The sequence below is a fragment of the Salvelinus sp. IW2-2015 genome, linkage group LG26 (genome assembly GCF_002910315.2).
Source record: "Salvelinus sp. IW2-2015 linkage group LG26, ASM291031v2, whole genome shotgun sequence".
Lineage (NCBI taxonomy): Eukaryota > Metazoa > Chordata > Actinopteri > Salmoniformes > Salmonidae > Salvelinus > Salvelinus sp. IW2-2015.
The window spans coordinates 39,225,279-39,241,820 of record NC_036866.1 but is presented as its reverse complement, the minus strand read 5'-3'; the positions used below and the strand labels follow the sequence as shown (position 1 = coordinate 39,241,820).

Genomic DNA, 16,542 nt, shown 5'->3' with positions numbered 1-16,542 from the left:
ATGTCCTTGTTTGTTTTCATTTAAGACCAACTCGGCCTTTAGAAGATAAATGCATGAAATGGTCTGGTATTCAATCACAGGCTCAAAAACACCAAAATGTGTATTCTGTGCTTTTATTCACCAGTCTGAGAGAGAAGTATGAAGAGCAATAGAAATCTGTACTCTTAATAGCACATTCCTTTCAGGTGTATAGGCGGTCTTGGTGTTCCTGTGGTCTTTTCAGATAATCCATGTCCTCGCCTGCTGGCGTTGTAAAGAGTTCTGTTGTGTGCGTGTGTTTGGCTGTCGTTGCTTGTTGTTTGGCCCACCACTCTCTGGCTGAGTCATTGTGTTGTTTTCTGCTGAAGGACCAGAGTGTGAAGGACAAGGCACTGCAGAGTATGGCCTCCATGTCCTCGGCTCAGATCGTCTCTGCCACTGCCATCCACAACAAGCTTGGCCTCCCAGGCTTCCCAAGACCCACCTTCCCTGGGGCGGCAGGGGTAAGACACCCGTCACTAAACACACATCTCTCGTAACAATTGACAAATATGGCAATTGACAAAGGACTTTATGTGCGTTGTGCCATCCTGATTGTCCATTCATTCATCTACTCCTTTTCCCTAGTTTTGGCAGGGTATGATATCCACTGGCCAGCCTGGATCCTCACAAGAGTAAGAAGTCCTAATGCTTGTCTTGTTATTCATAATAGAAGATGATGAAGTAATAAGTAATAACAAATGTGTTTGCTTGATGGTATAACTCAGTGGTCACCAACCGGACTTGTTGATCTCCAAGGCATTTCTAGTCGATTGCCAAACATTTCTGTAAAAAACCCAATGATAAAGCCTTGTGTTCCTATTTTTTTTTATTAGTCTCGGGCTGTTGGTGGTAGGTGCAGCCAATTCAGCTGCCGTGCACGCCGAGTAGGCAAAACGTTGCCATTTCATGTGTCTGAAGGTACAAACTCTGCCTTCCCGGTGGGCCTGGAGAGGAAATCAAGTGCACTATGCTACCGCTGGTCTTTCAGATTGCTCAGATGACCGAGTCTGCAGTAACGTGGCATAAAAGAAAGCTACGGCAAAGATGATACTGTGAGATTTCAAAACGTTTAAAACCATGACAAGAGAGATACTGTCAACAAATACAGCAAAGAGCTGCTGTTTTTATGAGTGACTTCATGTTTAGGTTCTTACTCAGCACTGTCAACACTTTGTATTCAACACTTTTATAACCCATAAAATTAGCATTCTTCCTATTTCCACTCAGCGCTACAACAAGCACTGCAGCAGTAATGAATGAGTAGGAAAGTGTATCTATAGGTTTGCGTTGTTGTTATTATTAGTGGCTTGGGTCTCTTTTAATATCAGGAATATTTCACTTTCTCTGTTCATAGGAGTAACAACATGAATTTGTGCATGACGCCGAAATAATGCGGTGCGACTCGAATTTCGCCATCAGCTGGAAGACGGTGTCCCTTTTTGGTCAGTGTCAGCGGAGGAAAGGGAGAGCGGAGGGATGTTGAGAGACGGACCCTCAGTCTGCTGCTCTCTCCCTCCGCTGAGACTGACCATCAGATGCAGGCACCATCAGCCCAATAAAATAAAAAGCAAATTATTTAAATGTATGCTCACTCAGCTGTGCCTCACAAGTAATACAACAATGGATCTATTACCGGTGTGATCATATAGCCTACCTCAAAATATTGAAATATATATATATTTTTTAAATGTTTCCCAAACAACACTGCATTGGCAGGTAAATTCAAGCAAAGCCAGTATGCGGTGATAATGTATTGGGCCTATAGCCTACTGCACAAACCTCAATGCTACAGAGCTGTTTTTAATTGGTTAATGTTGCATAGGCTTACATTTTTTTAAAGTCATGTTAATAAAAAATCCGAGCGGTAGATCTCGGCATGCATTTTGACTCAGAAAGTGATCTTGGCCCAGAAAAAGGTTGGTGACCACTGGTCTAACTGGTATGTAGCCAGTTCATTCTTTGTATTATTGCATTACCCAGGTCAACCTCCTGATTCTGTGTCTATTTGTCTTCAGCGTTAAGCCATTTGCCCAGCAGGCCTACCCCATCCAGACAGCTGTAACGACCACCATCTCAGGTGAGAGAACTTTTACCCTACCCACTCTATCAGCTCATTTCAATGCCTCTCAGGCCAACGCTCAAAAGAAACTCCAATGGCACCTATTTACCAGTACATTAATACTATTACATGGCCAATGCTACTATTGCTGTAGCTAATGTTCATAACGTTAGTGAGGGGTGGGATGTTAGTGTCGGTAAACGGTGGATAGTGAATTGACGGTGTTGTATGTTACCCTGCCCAGCGTACGAGCCTCCCACAGCCCCCACGCCTACAGCCCCAGCCTGGCAGGGCCGCTCCATCGGGACCACCAAACTCAGACTGGTGGAGTTCTCTGCCTTCCTGGAGCAGCAGAGAGACCCTGACTCTGTGAGTACCTGCCCTACTGTATTCCTTTCCACACATAGTAAAACACACTGGGGTAAACCAGTAGGTGTTTCTCAGACAGCATCCCAAAGCAGGTCAAACTAGTGCCAATTCCTGATGTCAACCGTACAACCTCAAACTGGGGCATGTCTTCACACACACTCACAGACAGAGAAGGTAAAACAAGGACAATAATGTCACAAGCAAAGCAGAATCCCTCCAAATACCAAAGTGATACTTAAGTGACTCTGGAAAATCTATGTTTACCTTGGCACAGCCGATTTGTCATTTTGTCACTATTTCTTAGCTATTGCTTTTTTGCTTGTGTTCTATGACAGCAGACATTTATCTTGGGGTAGTGAGTTATCCGACACCAGTATTTATGCTGCTATGCCTGTGCACATCTGTGACTTTAAAACAACCCTGAAAAGAAAACCGTCTCTTCTGAAGAGGTTGTCAGATCATACATGACGCGATAAAATCATTTAGAAATATTCATATCATTTTGATATGACGACCTTGTCAAGAGGGATTGAGAACTTTTAGAGCCGGTTTCCCAGACATAGATTAACTCTAATCCTGGACTAAAATGCATTCTCAATGGAGATGAACTATTGAAAACGTTTCTTAGTTCAGGACCAGGCTTAATCTGTGTCTGGGAAACTGGCCCTTAAGGTAATGGAGAAAGAATGCCAATAGAAGCGATCTATTTAAACCTGTTGTTTTACTCTCTCGTCAGTACAACAAGCACCTGTTTGCCCACATCGGACAGACTAACTACTCGTACAGCGATGCCCTCCTGGAGGCTGTCGACATCCGTCAGATCTACGATAAGTTCCCAGAGAAGAAGGGAGGACTGAAGGAGCTCTTTGGAAAGGGCCCTCACAACTCCTTTTTCCTGGTCAAGTTCTGGGTGAGTTTAATGGCACATGCGCACACGATGATGCTTTTTAAAAGGCGCATTGTCGGCTGTCCAATGCGCCGCTCTATAACCCGTCTCGAATTGATTCCCGGCCTTTATTGTCCACACAATTTAGCGTCACAGAAAACACGATTTACATCTAAACAAACAACTTTAATGATGCGTACGTTCAAGTATATGCATCATGAGTGAAGCCGAGGATATGGTTTTGTGTTTGAATGTGTGTGTATGTGCGATTCCCCAGGGTCTGATGTGGTAGCATTGAGGCTTTGTTTGAACACCTGCCTACCTCCTGACAGGTGTGAGAGATTGGGGCAAACTAAGGAGATTGCAGTAGCACCCTACCAATGGAGTCTCTGTCTCTCATTTCTCTCTAAGCGCAAATATTTACTGTCACCATTCTCCACGGCTTTACTTACAATTACATCCTATATAGTCTATTGGCCCCAAGAAAGCTTTATTTGATTTACAATGTTACACCTGGAGTATGATGTCATCCTCAGCTCTCTGTTTCCTCTATGTTTGTTACATACATGCTGGTTCTCTATTAGCTTTGAGATACTCAGTAAAATCCCTTTATTTTGTTCAACACACAAATATTTTCATAATCTACAACTAATAGGTTTTAAAACTTGAGCATATTAATTCACGTCAACATGAATTCAATTCCAAATTCAAAATGGGAAACGCAAACAAGACGGTGAGTCTCTCTTCAGACATTAGTGAAGAGCCACTGCATCTGAATTTCAAACATGGACACTCACCATCTAAACAATCGCCCTCCTCTGATCATTACAGGCCTTAATAACCAGCTGACTTAATGAAGGAGCTATTTATTCCTTTGTTCACATGATGAACTCGGTGTTCTCTGAAACAGACTGTCCCCTTCAGAAGACTCTTATTGAATAGTTTATTTTTACATCCATTCAGGCCATTTCTAATATCTGTCTTGTGCCATTCGGATATTTCGGAAGCCTCTTTCCGCCTCATTTGAGATGCAGAAGCACAAGATTATTGTACAACAGTGTTTACCGGTAGATAGCCACTCAACTCATTCTCAGCATACAGACATGCCAAATAATATAATTGCATGTATTGTCATGCCACTGGAGGGCCTCGCTGCCTTAGTAACCTTTACATCGAGTTGCTTTCCTCAAGTTAATCTTGACATTTGAAAGAAAATCCCTTTTTAATTTAAACATTTTCAGCATGTGTTGTAAACATTTAGCTCATTGTTTTAGCTGTTGTTAGTCAACATTTGCTTGACTATGTAGTTAAACCTCTGCTGTTATGTTGTCCTGATGCAGGCTGATCTGAACTGTAACATCCAGGATGACTCTGGGGCCTTCTACGGTGTGACCAGCCAGTATGAGAGCTCTGAGAACATGACCATCACCTGCTCTACCAAGGTGTGCTCCTTCGGCAAGCAGGTGGTTGAGAAGGTGGAGGTGAGTCCTAGTCCTGCACACACCACTGTGTGCTCGGCGGAGAAGCAACTATAAAACGACCCAAATGACTCACAATTACCTACTTTTATATTTGTGTGTTTATCACAATTGCGTACATGAGTGTTTTAACACCTATTTGATCGTCGTGCATGGTTTCCTCCTCATTTATACAGCGGGTGGGTCTAATCCTGAATGCTGATTGGTTAAAACCGCACTCCAGCCCTTGTCTATGACTTTAAAATGCCTATTTAATCTGTTCCATCTGACTGCATATTCCACTGTCTCATCAGCCCAGCCAGGCAATTTATAAACTTGATCTCCACTATAAAAAGCATCTAGACATTATCCCACATTTATTTTAGACTAACATTTACTTTTCAACAGCAGAGATTTGTATAAACCTTGCTGTCAGTCTCTCTGACATTTGCAACATTGTTTCAATATTCAAATTAGATCTCCAGCTGTCCCATAGTAATGAACGTGTCAGGAGTCGGGATGAGACAGACAGGCAGGTAGCTTTTCTCAGCCAGTTGAAATCATCTGTCATTATCATTTTTATGGATATATACAAAGAACTATCAATTGAAAAAAGGTCAAACGAAATGAAGTGCAGCTAGTTTGCAGTCTTTCCAGCTTCAGTTTGAAGTGATTGTTGGCTAGCTCCTCTGAACAACAGTGTCCTGACGAGCACATTTTCTACCTCAGGTGAAATCATTAGCTCATTGTTATGGATGTATCCAAATAAATGTCACTAGAAAACAGCTTAAACAAATACAAATGCTGCTACTTTGTTGTTATTCTGGCTGCACTGTTTGACGTGACTGTGAGTTAGCCGTAGTTGGCTAGCCAGCAAGCAAGGGATAAGAACGTTGCCAGCCAGTATGGCAAAAGAACATTTAGAACGAACGACTGGGTTGCATCTACAGATACAGAACAAAAAAACTTAATGACTGGGTCGCATCTCTGGCAACCGAACCGACCAGCCAGCTTGGGTAGCAACCCTAGATTTGTGTCGGGACTATATCATGTAGAAGGATGAAATATAATGAATAAATTCAGCGAAGTAACCTTTTTTGTTGGTAACCCATTGATTAACGGTGATAATGCCCGAGAAGCCGGTGTTTGGAGGATATATTGGCACGGTTTGCCGGCCCTCGACGATACCCGTGCCAATATATCCTCCAAACACCGGCTTCTCGGGCATTATCACTTAATTGTTTTCTTGTGAAGAGCTGCACTCAGTGATCTCTCTCTTTCTCTCTTCCTCCCCCTCAGACGGAATATGCTCGCTTCGAGAACGGACGCTTTGTCTACAGGATAAGCCGCTCCCCCATGTGTGAATACATGATCAACTTCATCCACAAACTCAAACACCTGCCTGAGAAATACATGATGAACAGTGTCCTGGAGAACTTCACCATCCTATTGGTAAGGATGTCCTACTCAGAGTCATCAATCTGTTTGTATACTCATAACAAGTGTGTGTCTGTCTTGTCTGTCTTTCTCTCTGCGTATGTGTGTGTTTCCGTGCATGTGTCTTTACGTGTCTCACATTGCATTTTGTCTTGTGTTTCAGGTGGTGACCAACAGAGAGACACAGGAGACGCTGCTGTGCATGGCGTGTGTGTTTGAGGTGTCGAACAGCGACCACGGAGCTCAACATCACATCTACCGGCTAGTCAAGGAATAAGAGACTGAGGCCTAGATTCAATCAGATCGAACGTTAACCGACATCCGCATAGCAGATGTTTTGGCGCTGTTGGAGGTGTAACTGCGGTGTGAGCTGAAATATCGGTGAGCGGCTGCTCTTGTGTGGCATCAACCCTCCCTTCCTTAATATCCCTACCGTGTTGGGAGTTCAAGACGGTGCAAGGAAGTGTAGACTCTATCGATGTTGGAAGTAATGATATTCAAATGTCAAACCATTGATGTTAGGCTAATCGCATGTTTTCATGTTCATTTGGATGGGGGGATTTATACCTTATCAGTCTAATTCGAGTGTTGTAACTTGTAACGTGGCTGAATGAAATTCTAACGCGGCTGTATGGGATTTGTCAGATTATAGTCGGGTGTGATTTCGTTTCATCCAATGGCGGTGTCCGCAATAATATAACGCAACGAGCCGCTTGTGGATTGGATCTCTGCAGTTCCACCTTCTGACACCGCCAAAACAACCGCTATGTGGATGTCAATCTGATTGAATCTAGCCCTGACACTCTGACATGCTTCATTCAGAACTGGGACAAACTATCACATAGATCTCGCTAACCTGAAGGACATGTAGCTTATGAAGGATGGAGGGAAGATATTGAAGGACAGACCCTGAGTATTGTCAGGGTTGTGGGGGAGGACACGAGGCAACCGCCCAGTGAAACACGCCTTCAGAATGACTTACTTGACAACCTTATGGAAAGTGGCTGTGCCTCTACACAAATCCCACCCACAATGTCCTTTGGTTACATTGTGGGTGAAGTCTATCACGGATAATATTATCATTATATTTTTGTCTTTTTAATGTATATTTGTATGAGTGCAGCTGTCAATCTGTGGTATAGTTGTGTCATGTGCCATTTTTCCAGACTAGTTCAGGTCTGTAGTGTAGAAAGTGTACATATGAAGGGGCATTGCGTAACATAGGGAGATGTTCTGTGGATTACATTTGGAAACTACTATCAGTTTCCAGCTTTTTATATTGTAGTCATCACCAATGTCAACCAATTACAGATCATGATAGCCTTTCTTAATTAGATAAATAGAAAAACTATACAAACAGTTACTACATACACTATATATACAAACGTACGTGGACACCCCATCAAATTAGTGGATTCGGCTATTTCAGCCACACCCGTTGCTGACAGGTGTATAAAATCGAGCCCACCGCCATGCAATCTCCATAGACAAACATTGGCAGTAGAATGGCCTTACAGAAGAGCTCAGTGACTTTCAACGTGGCACCGTCATAGGATACCACTTTTCCAACGAGTCAGTTCATCAAATTTCTCCCCAGGTCAACTGCAAGTGGTGCTATTGTGAAGTGGAAATGTCTTGAAGTACCAACTGCTCAGCCGCGAAGTGGTAGGCCACACAAGCTCAGAGAACTGGACCCCCAAGTGCTGAAGCACGTAGCGCGTAAATATTGTCTGTCCTCGGTTGCAACACTCACTACCGAGTTCCAAACTGCCTCTGGAAGCAACGTCAGCACAATAACTGTTCATAGGGAGCTTCATGAAATGGGTTTCCATGGCCGAGCAGCCGCACACAAGCCTAAGATCACCATGCAATGCCAAGCGTCAGCTGGAGTGGTGTAAAGCTCGCCGCCATTTGACTATGGAGCAGTGGAAACATGTTCTCTGGAGTGATGAATTATGCTTCACCTTCTGGCAGTCCGACGGATTAATCTGAGTTTGGCGGTTGCCAGGAGAACGATACCTGTCCTATGTATAGTGCCAACTGTAAAGTTTGGTTGGTGGAGGTGGAATAATGGTCTGGGCTGTTTTTTGTGGTTTGGGCTAGGCCCCTTAGTTCCAGTGAGGGGAAATATTAACGCTGCAGCATGCAATGACATTCTAGAGTTATAGACGATTCTGTGCTTCCAACTTTGTGGCAACAGTTTGGGAAAGGCCCTTTTCCTGTTTCAGCATGACAGTGCACCCGTTCATAAAGCGAGGTCCATACAGAATTTTTTTGTTGAGATTGGTGTGGAAAAACTTGACTGGCCTGCACAGAACCTTGATCTCAACCCCATCGAACACCTTTAGGATGAATTGGAACGCCTACTGCGAGCCAGGCCTAATCGCCCAACATCAGTGCCCGACCTCACTAATGCCCTTGTGGCTAAATGGAAGCAAGTCCCAGCAGCAATGTTCCAACATCTAGTGGAAAGCCTTCCCAGAAGAGTGGAGTTATAGCAGCAAAGAGGGGGCCAACTCCATATTAATGCCCATGATTTTGGAATGAGATGTTCAACGAGCAGGTGTCCACATACTTTTGGTCATGTAGTGTACATGTAGCTGTGTGAACATCACTATCACACAAACATTTTCCAAAGAAAAGATATGTAGGTTTTACATTTTGTACATTTTGGATAACAAAGCAAATACTAAACTATAATGAAGACCAGTAATAGTTATAATTCCAGGGACACTTTGAAACTATAAATAAAATATATGATGATTCAGGTACCACTTTGCAGCACAACTCTCTCATATCTGCATCATATCTCCTGTGCCCAACTAAAAATAAACCTGTATTGTTAGGTATTACTGCACTGTTGGAGCTAGGAACATAAGCATTTCGCTACACCCCCGATAACATCTGCAAGATATGTGTATGCGACCAATAAAACTTGATTTTATTGGAAGAGGAAAAGCACTGTGATAACACAGCAAGACAATGTGTACAGACCAGAGATTCCTCCTACGTTATCTTTTCTCTGAGCTGCTAAGGTTTTACCCCGTATGACAATGAGGCAAAGAAATCATAGAATACACATATTGAACATTCAAAATGGACACTCTACTACCATAGTCACCCATCCCAAAGCACTTAGTTCCTCTGTATGGTTATTGCGGGGTGGAGTTAACTTGTTGAATGAACCTGCTCTTTTTAGTGACTGAGAAACACAGAAGTCAAAAACACTCCCACATATTAATCTCTGTGTTTCCCTGGTTCTGAATGCTATTCAGCCTTATTTTGCTTGTCAATCTGTGAGCTACGCTATTGGGCACATTAACCGTGGTGGTAGGGAATGGGATCCTTACAGATACTGTAACTCTACCACTCAAGCTGTGAGATCTTTCCTGAGCTGGAGGACAGCCTTGTAATTTCCATACATCCCAGTGTTATGTGTACAGTGCCTTAGTGAGTAACTTTCCACCAATGGCCCAATGGTTTGCTTGGATCGAAAATACATAACATTTGTGATGCGTCATGTCGGCCATTATAAATACACTGTTAACTATTAGTGGTTCTACATGTGCACCTATTTCACCTTGTTTTACAAAATAACTGGTAAATCATACATAGATTATGAACAAGTTCCGTGTGTAATAGCAGTAATAACTTTGCCTTGCTTATCAAAAACCAAAAAACTGGAGACATTTCAGACGTGCAATTGTCCCTTGCACTGTAGCATAAAGTGCCTTTGGTCATGACTTTCCAGCGAAGAAAAGGTTTAAAAGAAGCTAAACCAAAAAGTCTAAGAAAATGGTGGAAGAGATCACCAGAATGCCTTTTCCAATGCATTTCCCTGTAGAACTGTATTCATTTCCACAACAATTTGACTATTGCTGGGCGGCAGGTAGCCCAGCGGTTAGAGCATTGGGCCAGTAACTGGAAGGTCGCTAGTTAAAATCCCTGAGCTGACAAGGTGAAAAAATCGGTCAATTAACCCTACTTGCTCCAGGGTCGCCGTTGATAGTGGCAGACCCTGGCCGTGACCCCACTCTCCGAGGGTGTCCCGGGGACTTGGGATAATGCAACAAAAAAACACATTTCCAATTCACACGTGCGTATGATCCACACTTTACAGTTTAGTCATTTAGCAGACGCTCTTATCCAGAGTGACTTACAGTTAATGCGTTCATTTTAAGATAGCTAGGTGAGACAACCACATTTCTCAGTCATAGTAAGTCCATTTTTCCTCAATAAGGGAGTCAAGTGCGAGTGTTAGTTTACTTGTACATGTGTCAAATAGGACAAATATAAGAACCCGCCTAATTATTATTATTATTTGGGAAACGATTGTACCCTTAGATGCATGTTCAGTTCACAGTGATCTCCCTGTGGAGGTTTGTATCATCATATCATTGTCACAGTAGATCAATTGTGTTATTATGATATCATATGCACACTAACTTATTAAAGTCCAGAAAACATAATGCAGTATAGTTGTATGTTACACTGTGGCTAAAGACAATGGATCAGGGTTTATGTCATGTTTGGAAGACCTTTGACCTGTCTTCTAACTTAGTAATAATTGTGACTAGATTCTGGGGTGTCCACCATTACAGTAGTTTCTGTTTGAATGTGCTGTATGTAGGCTATACTTTACAATGCTTTTGTGATGACTCCAGTTTAACCAGAGCCAAGCCTGTTGGTTTCACTGCTGGGCTCTGTGTCTCTGTTCTGTCAACCTGGAATGTAGATTTCACACATACGTCTTTTGAAGATATTATTTTAAACGGGCACAAGGAGATTTTTGACACAAACATCAGCAGCAAAGCTCTGGGCCATGTGCTCTTTGTCTATAGGTACTGGTAACTTTCATCTATTGTTTTCAACATTGGCTTTAATTTTTCTCAGTTTGGATGGCATCCTCAGAACATTGTGTGCGGATAATTTTTAAAAGGTGATTTGTATAAAGAAGAATCTATTCTGAGACGTCCTGGTACACATGTTTAATGTTATCTTTAATTTTCTTAAAGATTGTGAATTTTTCAGACAAGAATATAAAAAGATTAACTGACAATATGTGTGTTGTTACTGCAGGGTCTGGTCTTTGCTTTGTAACCTTTTCTTCATTGCTAAAGTGTTAGATATTTTATAGCTTTCTAGAAACTTTGTATGCATATAATATCCAATAAAACTAAATGGTCAATTCTGTTTCTGATTTGATGATGAATCATAATTTCTCACAAACATCAATGCATTTCTCTCAAATTAAGTAGTTGTATTTCATTACTAGCCTACCTTTGATATTTCTGTAACGATACAATACTCTTAATGCACAACAGGGGGAGCTATATCCAAAAGAACCAGGCCTCGCGAGCAGTGATACTGTGCAACGGTTCACCCACATGAGAATAAATATTAACTCGAATGATTTTTTCCTTGAGCCCGGAAATAGCAATTCTCTTTGAATACATCTCCTGGCCATGTTGATGTTGGAGAAGAACCTCCCTGACATTATTATAACCTCCTGCCTGGGGTGTTATGTAGTATTTGGTGTAGCAGGTAGCATCGAGGTTAGAGCGTTGGGCCAGCATCTGAAAGGTTGACGTACCGGAGCCGACAAGGTGAACAAAATATAATATGTCACAGTGCCCTTGAGCAAGGCACTTAACTCTAATTACTCCAGGGGTGCTGTACAATGGCAACCCTGGTCGTGACCCCACACCATGCGGGTGTCTCAGGGGGAGTTGGGATATGCATTTATTTTTATTTTTTCCATTACACGTATGTAACAGGACAAATATAAGCACCCCCCCCCCCCCCKAGTATTATTATTATTTCATCAACAAACTTGGCCTGTCATCCATCCACTGTCAGGGTCAGAGGAGGATAAACCAGGCGGGACCAATGACAACCTTTGATTCTGGCCAGATCATTAACATATTACACCACTACAACAATCCCCACATGCACCAAAGACCTCTGCAATAATCACAGACAAACATTTTTTTTTGTTTTATGAAAATATGGTCTTTGTTCACATTCACATGTCTTTCGGGGGAGTGGTTTGGTTGGCAGGGTCAGTTTGGTCTAAAGACTGGAGACAACTGGGATGAATGGTAAGTGTGCTGTGTGTTATTGAGGGCAGAGAACTTATATTCTGAGCAGCTCCATTAATAGTTGTATTTTTATTTTGCTTGATTTGTTTCTATAGAATACCGATCAGAAGTAATGAAGATGTGAAATAATGGAGTGAAACAAGGGGGCCCCTGACTGACCCTTGCCTGAATTAATTTAATATGACATACATAACACTCAATTTAAAATGTGTTCACTTTTTAATCTTACAGGTCAGAATGATGGTATTTTTTAACAAAGTACAGTAAGCAAATTGGTGCGTAAAATTTGCACAAAGTGAGCGGGTAATGTTACATACAAAAACTTCTGGAGTGTGGCGGTTTTGTGTGGTGATCAACAGACACTGGAGAGTCCCGTTGCGAGCGGAGGGCGTATACTTTAGTGTTTGCATAGAAATGTACCCACAGCAGTGCGTGCCGACCGAGAGGAAGGACGCCCGTTCCTCCTCTGCGCACAGTGTTCCAAACGGAAGTCTGCGGGGATAATGTAATGCCCCCTGCTGAACAACTTCCCAGCGTGCCTCTTCAGTCTGCTACGGGAATAATCCTACATAGAGGGAAGAGGTACTGAGCTGATTATTTCATGAGAATGATGACATGCCTACATAAGAATAAGGACAGCTCCAAACGAAGGTGTGTGACACACTTTTCTCTTAACGCCTGAAACCTGGGACCGAGGAGTCGAGAGGGGAGCAGAAACTTTGATAAGCAATTTGGTTGGAGTTTTTTTCCAGTATGGAGCAGGAAGAATGCAAGGTATCAGTATGGGTCTGCCGGGAGGAGAAGCTGGTCTCGGGGCTGTCCAAACGCACCACCTGCGCGGATGTTGTAAAAGTTCTACTGGAGGACCAAAACTTGAAGCAAGGTGCGTCAGCGTCGATGCAGTCCGGGACCCCCCAGTCTTACTGCATAGTGGAGAAATGGAGAGGCTTTGAGAGGATTTTACCCAATAAAACCAAAATCCTGCGTCTCTGGAGCGCCTGGGGAGATGAGCAGGAAAACGTGAGGTTTGTGTTGGTGAAGAATGAGGCATCGTTACCGAACAACGGACCCAGGAGCGCCGAGGCGCGAGTCGTTCAGAGCAAAGACAATCCGTGCGCATTCAAGGGAGCAGCCAAGACCACAATGGCTTTCTCGCAAGAAAAGCAGCGGAGGATTGTTAGAAAAGCTTTTAGAAAGTTGGACAAAATTAACAAAAAGAGAGAAGAGACTTTTCCTAAGGATAAATCCTCAGTGGAGAAATTGGAAACGTTGGTGCACTTAGTTATCTCGCAAGATCACACCATCCGCCAGCAGATCCAAAGGATCAAAGAGTTGGATAGGGATATAGAGAGGTATGAGGCAAAAGTGCACTTTGACAGAATTAAGAGACATGGTATCAATTATGTGCAGGACACATACATGGTGGAATCGAGCGTGGAGGCTGATCCAATAGAGGACGTTCCACGTTCAGCGGAGGCTATTGCGCAGTTTGAGGAGTACGCGCTTATGTGCGAGGAGGTCCTGCGACTTCAGGAGGAGTTGACAGAGCGCGAGGCTCTCATGGAATGCATCACAGGTGAAATTCAGGAGGAGCTAAACCAAAGGTGGATGAAAAGACGGCAAGATGAGCTGTCGGGCAAAGACACAGAAAGTATTGGGGAGTCTGTGGACATCCCCGTAGCTGCAGTGGCTCCACAGCCGGCAGCACAGTCAGGCGCCGCCGTCCCAGAGCCAGATGTGAACAGTCTATCAGAGAACGACTTGGTTTTGGAGGGGAAGATAATCAAAACAAAGCTGGATACCAGTTTATATATTGGTCTTCGTTTAAACACGGATTTAGAGGCTGTTAAGGGGGATTTGGACTTAAGTCAGGAGCTATGGGACGCGAAAGAAAAAGAACTAACGGATTTGCTCGCAAAAATGCACTCTATGAATTTAAATAAGGAAAAGTTACCCGAGGCTGATAAAGAACACTCTGGTGTCACTGAGACTGACATGTTGCCTTCCTTGGAGAAGAGCAGTGGGTGGGTGGAGCAGACCAGAGGTCTTTCCAAGACCTGCGACATGAACGACGAAGATTCAGACACGGGGCTGAGCTCCATGCATAGCCAGGACTCTGACAATACACCTGTGTGTGAATCACTGGTGTAGCTAACTCTTTATTGAACTGTTGAAAATATGCAACGCAAACTCAGGGACAGTGAGAATTCTCAACACTAAACAATATGTTTCTCCGTTTCCTTCAAAAGGCATCAGCATGGACACCGTATATATATGATAGTCAACTCACTCCACAATAGTTTGTCTTTAAATAGGCCACTCTCAGATATTCAGTCAGTATAGACAAGCAATAGAATTTAAGATCATATTATGCCAATTGTGCTGAAATCCTGACAAAAGTTATGGAAAGTGGATATAGCTTGCTATGCTGTTTCTGTGTGTCACAAGTATTATTTATCGGAAAATGTTTAGAATTAGGGGAAACAACAACTGCATTGAACTGCAAAAACCCACATCACCATGAACATTCAACTATAAACATACAGGTTACTGTGGAAATAAAGTATTAAAACATATTATGATCTGTTTGATTTAGTACTTGCATAAGTAGGACAAATGATTTAGGAGTTGGCTATGCCAATCACACATTTAATTTGCATTGGAATTAGTCCTACCTCATGAGAAAGTCAAACGTTGTAGAGAGATGTTTTGCATTCTTTAGGGGCCATGCCTTGGGGTGTGTGATGTGTGCTTGTCATGTTGTGCTGTTTTTAATTGAAGTCTGTGGAGCAGCAGAGCATGAACTTCTGTATTAATGATGATTACTGTAAATGTATACCTTTTTACTAAACTGTTTTACTAAAAGAGCAAACTGTTCACTATTAACCAAGCGAGGGAATTCCAGACATTTTTACTGTTGCGTTTGTAATTTTCATGCCAAACTTTTCACTGTACTCTGAGGTGGGTGTTCAAAAAGTTGGATAGATGCCAGTGCATTAAACTGCAACTGTATTCGATCCATCTGGAGGCAGTATCTGCTGGCAATCTTTAGGCCTACAGATTTCTGTTGTTGTTTTTGTGACACTATCTGCCTAGGAGAGCCAGGCTCAAACCTGCCAAGATGTAGCATTTCCCAGAGGGTAACTTCTAGAAATATCAAAAGACATTCTCAAGAGGGAGGTTTTGTTAATTGATCATGTTGTTTAAGCATTACTAACCTTTCATATTCAGATGCCAGGCTGCTGATGCAAATTCAATGCAAATTGGCCAGACTAGCTGTCACCTTACCCAGTAATTGTTTAATTCATCCATGTAGTTGATCCTCACTTTCTCTCTGGTTGCTTGACAGCATGATACCAATACCCTATTGATGGCAATGCCCTATTCAGTTACAGTACAATTTGTTGTGCCAATCAACCTCATGGATCGGTAGTTCTCAGCATGGTTTATATCAGGACAACCACTTGAGAGCTCTAATCTAATCAGTTTATCAGGAGTCACTACAAGTAATAGAAATTGCAGTGTATATGAACCCTGGGAAAGCTAAGACAGACAACATACAACATCCCAAAGTCGAAACCCAGACTGTTTCTGTTTATGCAACCCAGTCTGCTTTTGTGTCTGGGTGTTGTGTGTTGTTGTGGCCCCCCTGTGTGCTCACTGGGCTGTGTTTGGCACGGGGCAGCAGGGCTGTATGAAAGCAGCCAGAGAGCAGCTGCCTAGCCTGGCTCACTCTGTTGAAAACAGTGGAGTTTACATAAGTCAGGGATGAAGGCTGGGCCAGGCCTTATGTTCTACTGTTTTGGGGTGCGCTGGGACTGGGACTGTGTGAGTAGGGATGTCTGTGTTTCAGATCCAAAAGATTTGAGTCCCCAACAGCCTAGTGCCACATGATGCTTTAAATATGACTTTTGACAACAGAGGGGGAGACTCCTCTTACGGAATATGGCCTTCAAATGGTTGTTTTTCATATCCATGCATTTCTGTCTAAAACATTCATGTCTGGGATTGACAATTTGTAGGTGTCAGATGTGACACTAATACTCTGTTAGTTCTCTATACCACTGAGATTAGTTCTGCCATATGTGTGAAATTGATCCCAGTGAGAGGCAAGTAAACAGACAGACAGACAGACAGACAGACAGACAGACAGACAGACAGACAGACAGACAGACAGACAGACAGACAGACAGACAGACAGACAGACAGACA

General features: G+C 42.8%; 2 protein-coding genes across 3 annotated transcripts in view; both read left to right on the top strand.

Moving 5' to 3' along the window:
* LOC111952631 (transcriptional enhancer factor TEF-1) overlaps positions 1-11,422 on the top strand; it is a 45,680-nt gene extending 34,258 nt beyond the window's left edge. For both annotated transcript variants that reach the window (XM_070435285.1, XM_023971505.2), the window contains 8 exons: positions 348-482; positions 607-653; positions 2,037-2,098; positions 2,325-2,449; positions 3,186-3,359; positions 4,676-4,816; positions 6,092-6,244; positions 6,393-11,422. In XM_070435285.1, coding sequence (XP_070291386.1) covers positions 348-482; positions 607-653; positions 2,037-2,098; positions 2,325-2,449; positions 3,186-3,359; positions 4,676-4,816; positions 6,092-6,244; positions 6,393-6,506 — 951 coding nt within the window. In that variant the 3' untranslated portion in view covers positions 6,507-11,422. The remainder of the gene's footprint in view (positions 1-347; positions 483-606; positions 654-2,036; positions 2,099-2,324; positions 2,450-3,185; positions 3,360-4,675; positions 4,817-6,091; positions 6,245-6,392) is intronic.
* A 1,289-nt stretch (positions 11,423-12,711) lies between these two features.
* Positions 12,712-15,128, top strand: LOC111953002 (ras association domain-containing protein 10). The gene has a single exon (XM_023972063.2). It carries the CDS (start codon positions 13,084-13,086, stop codon positions 14,479-14,481), a length of 1,398 nt encoding a protein of 465 aa, XP_023827831.1. The 5' UTR covers positions 12,712-13,083; the 3' UTR covers positions 14,482-15,128.
* Positions 15,129-16,542: the final 1,414 nt, after the last annotated feature.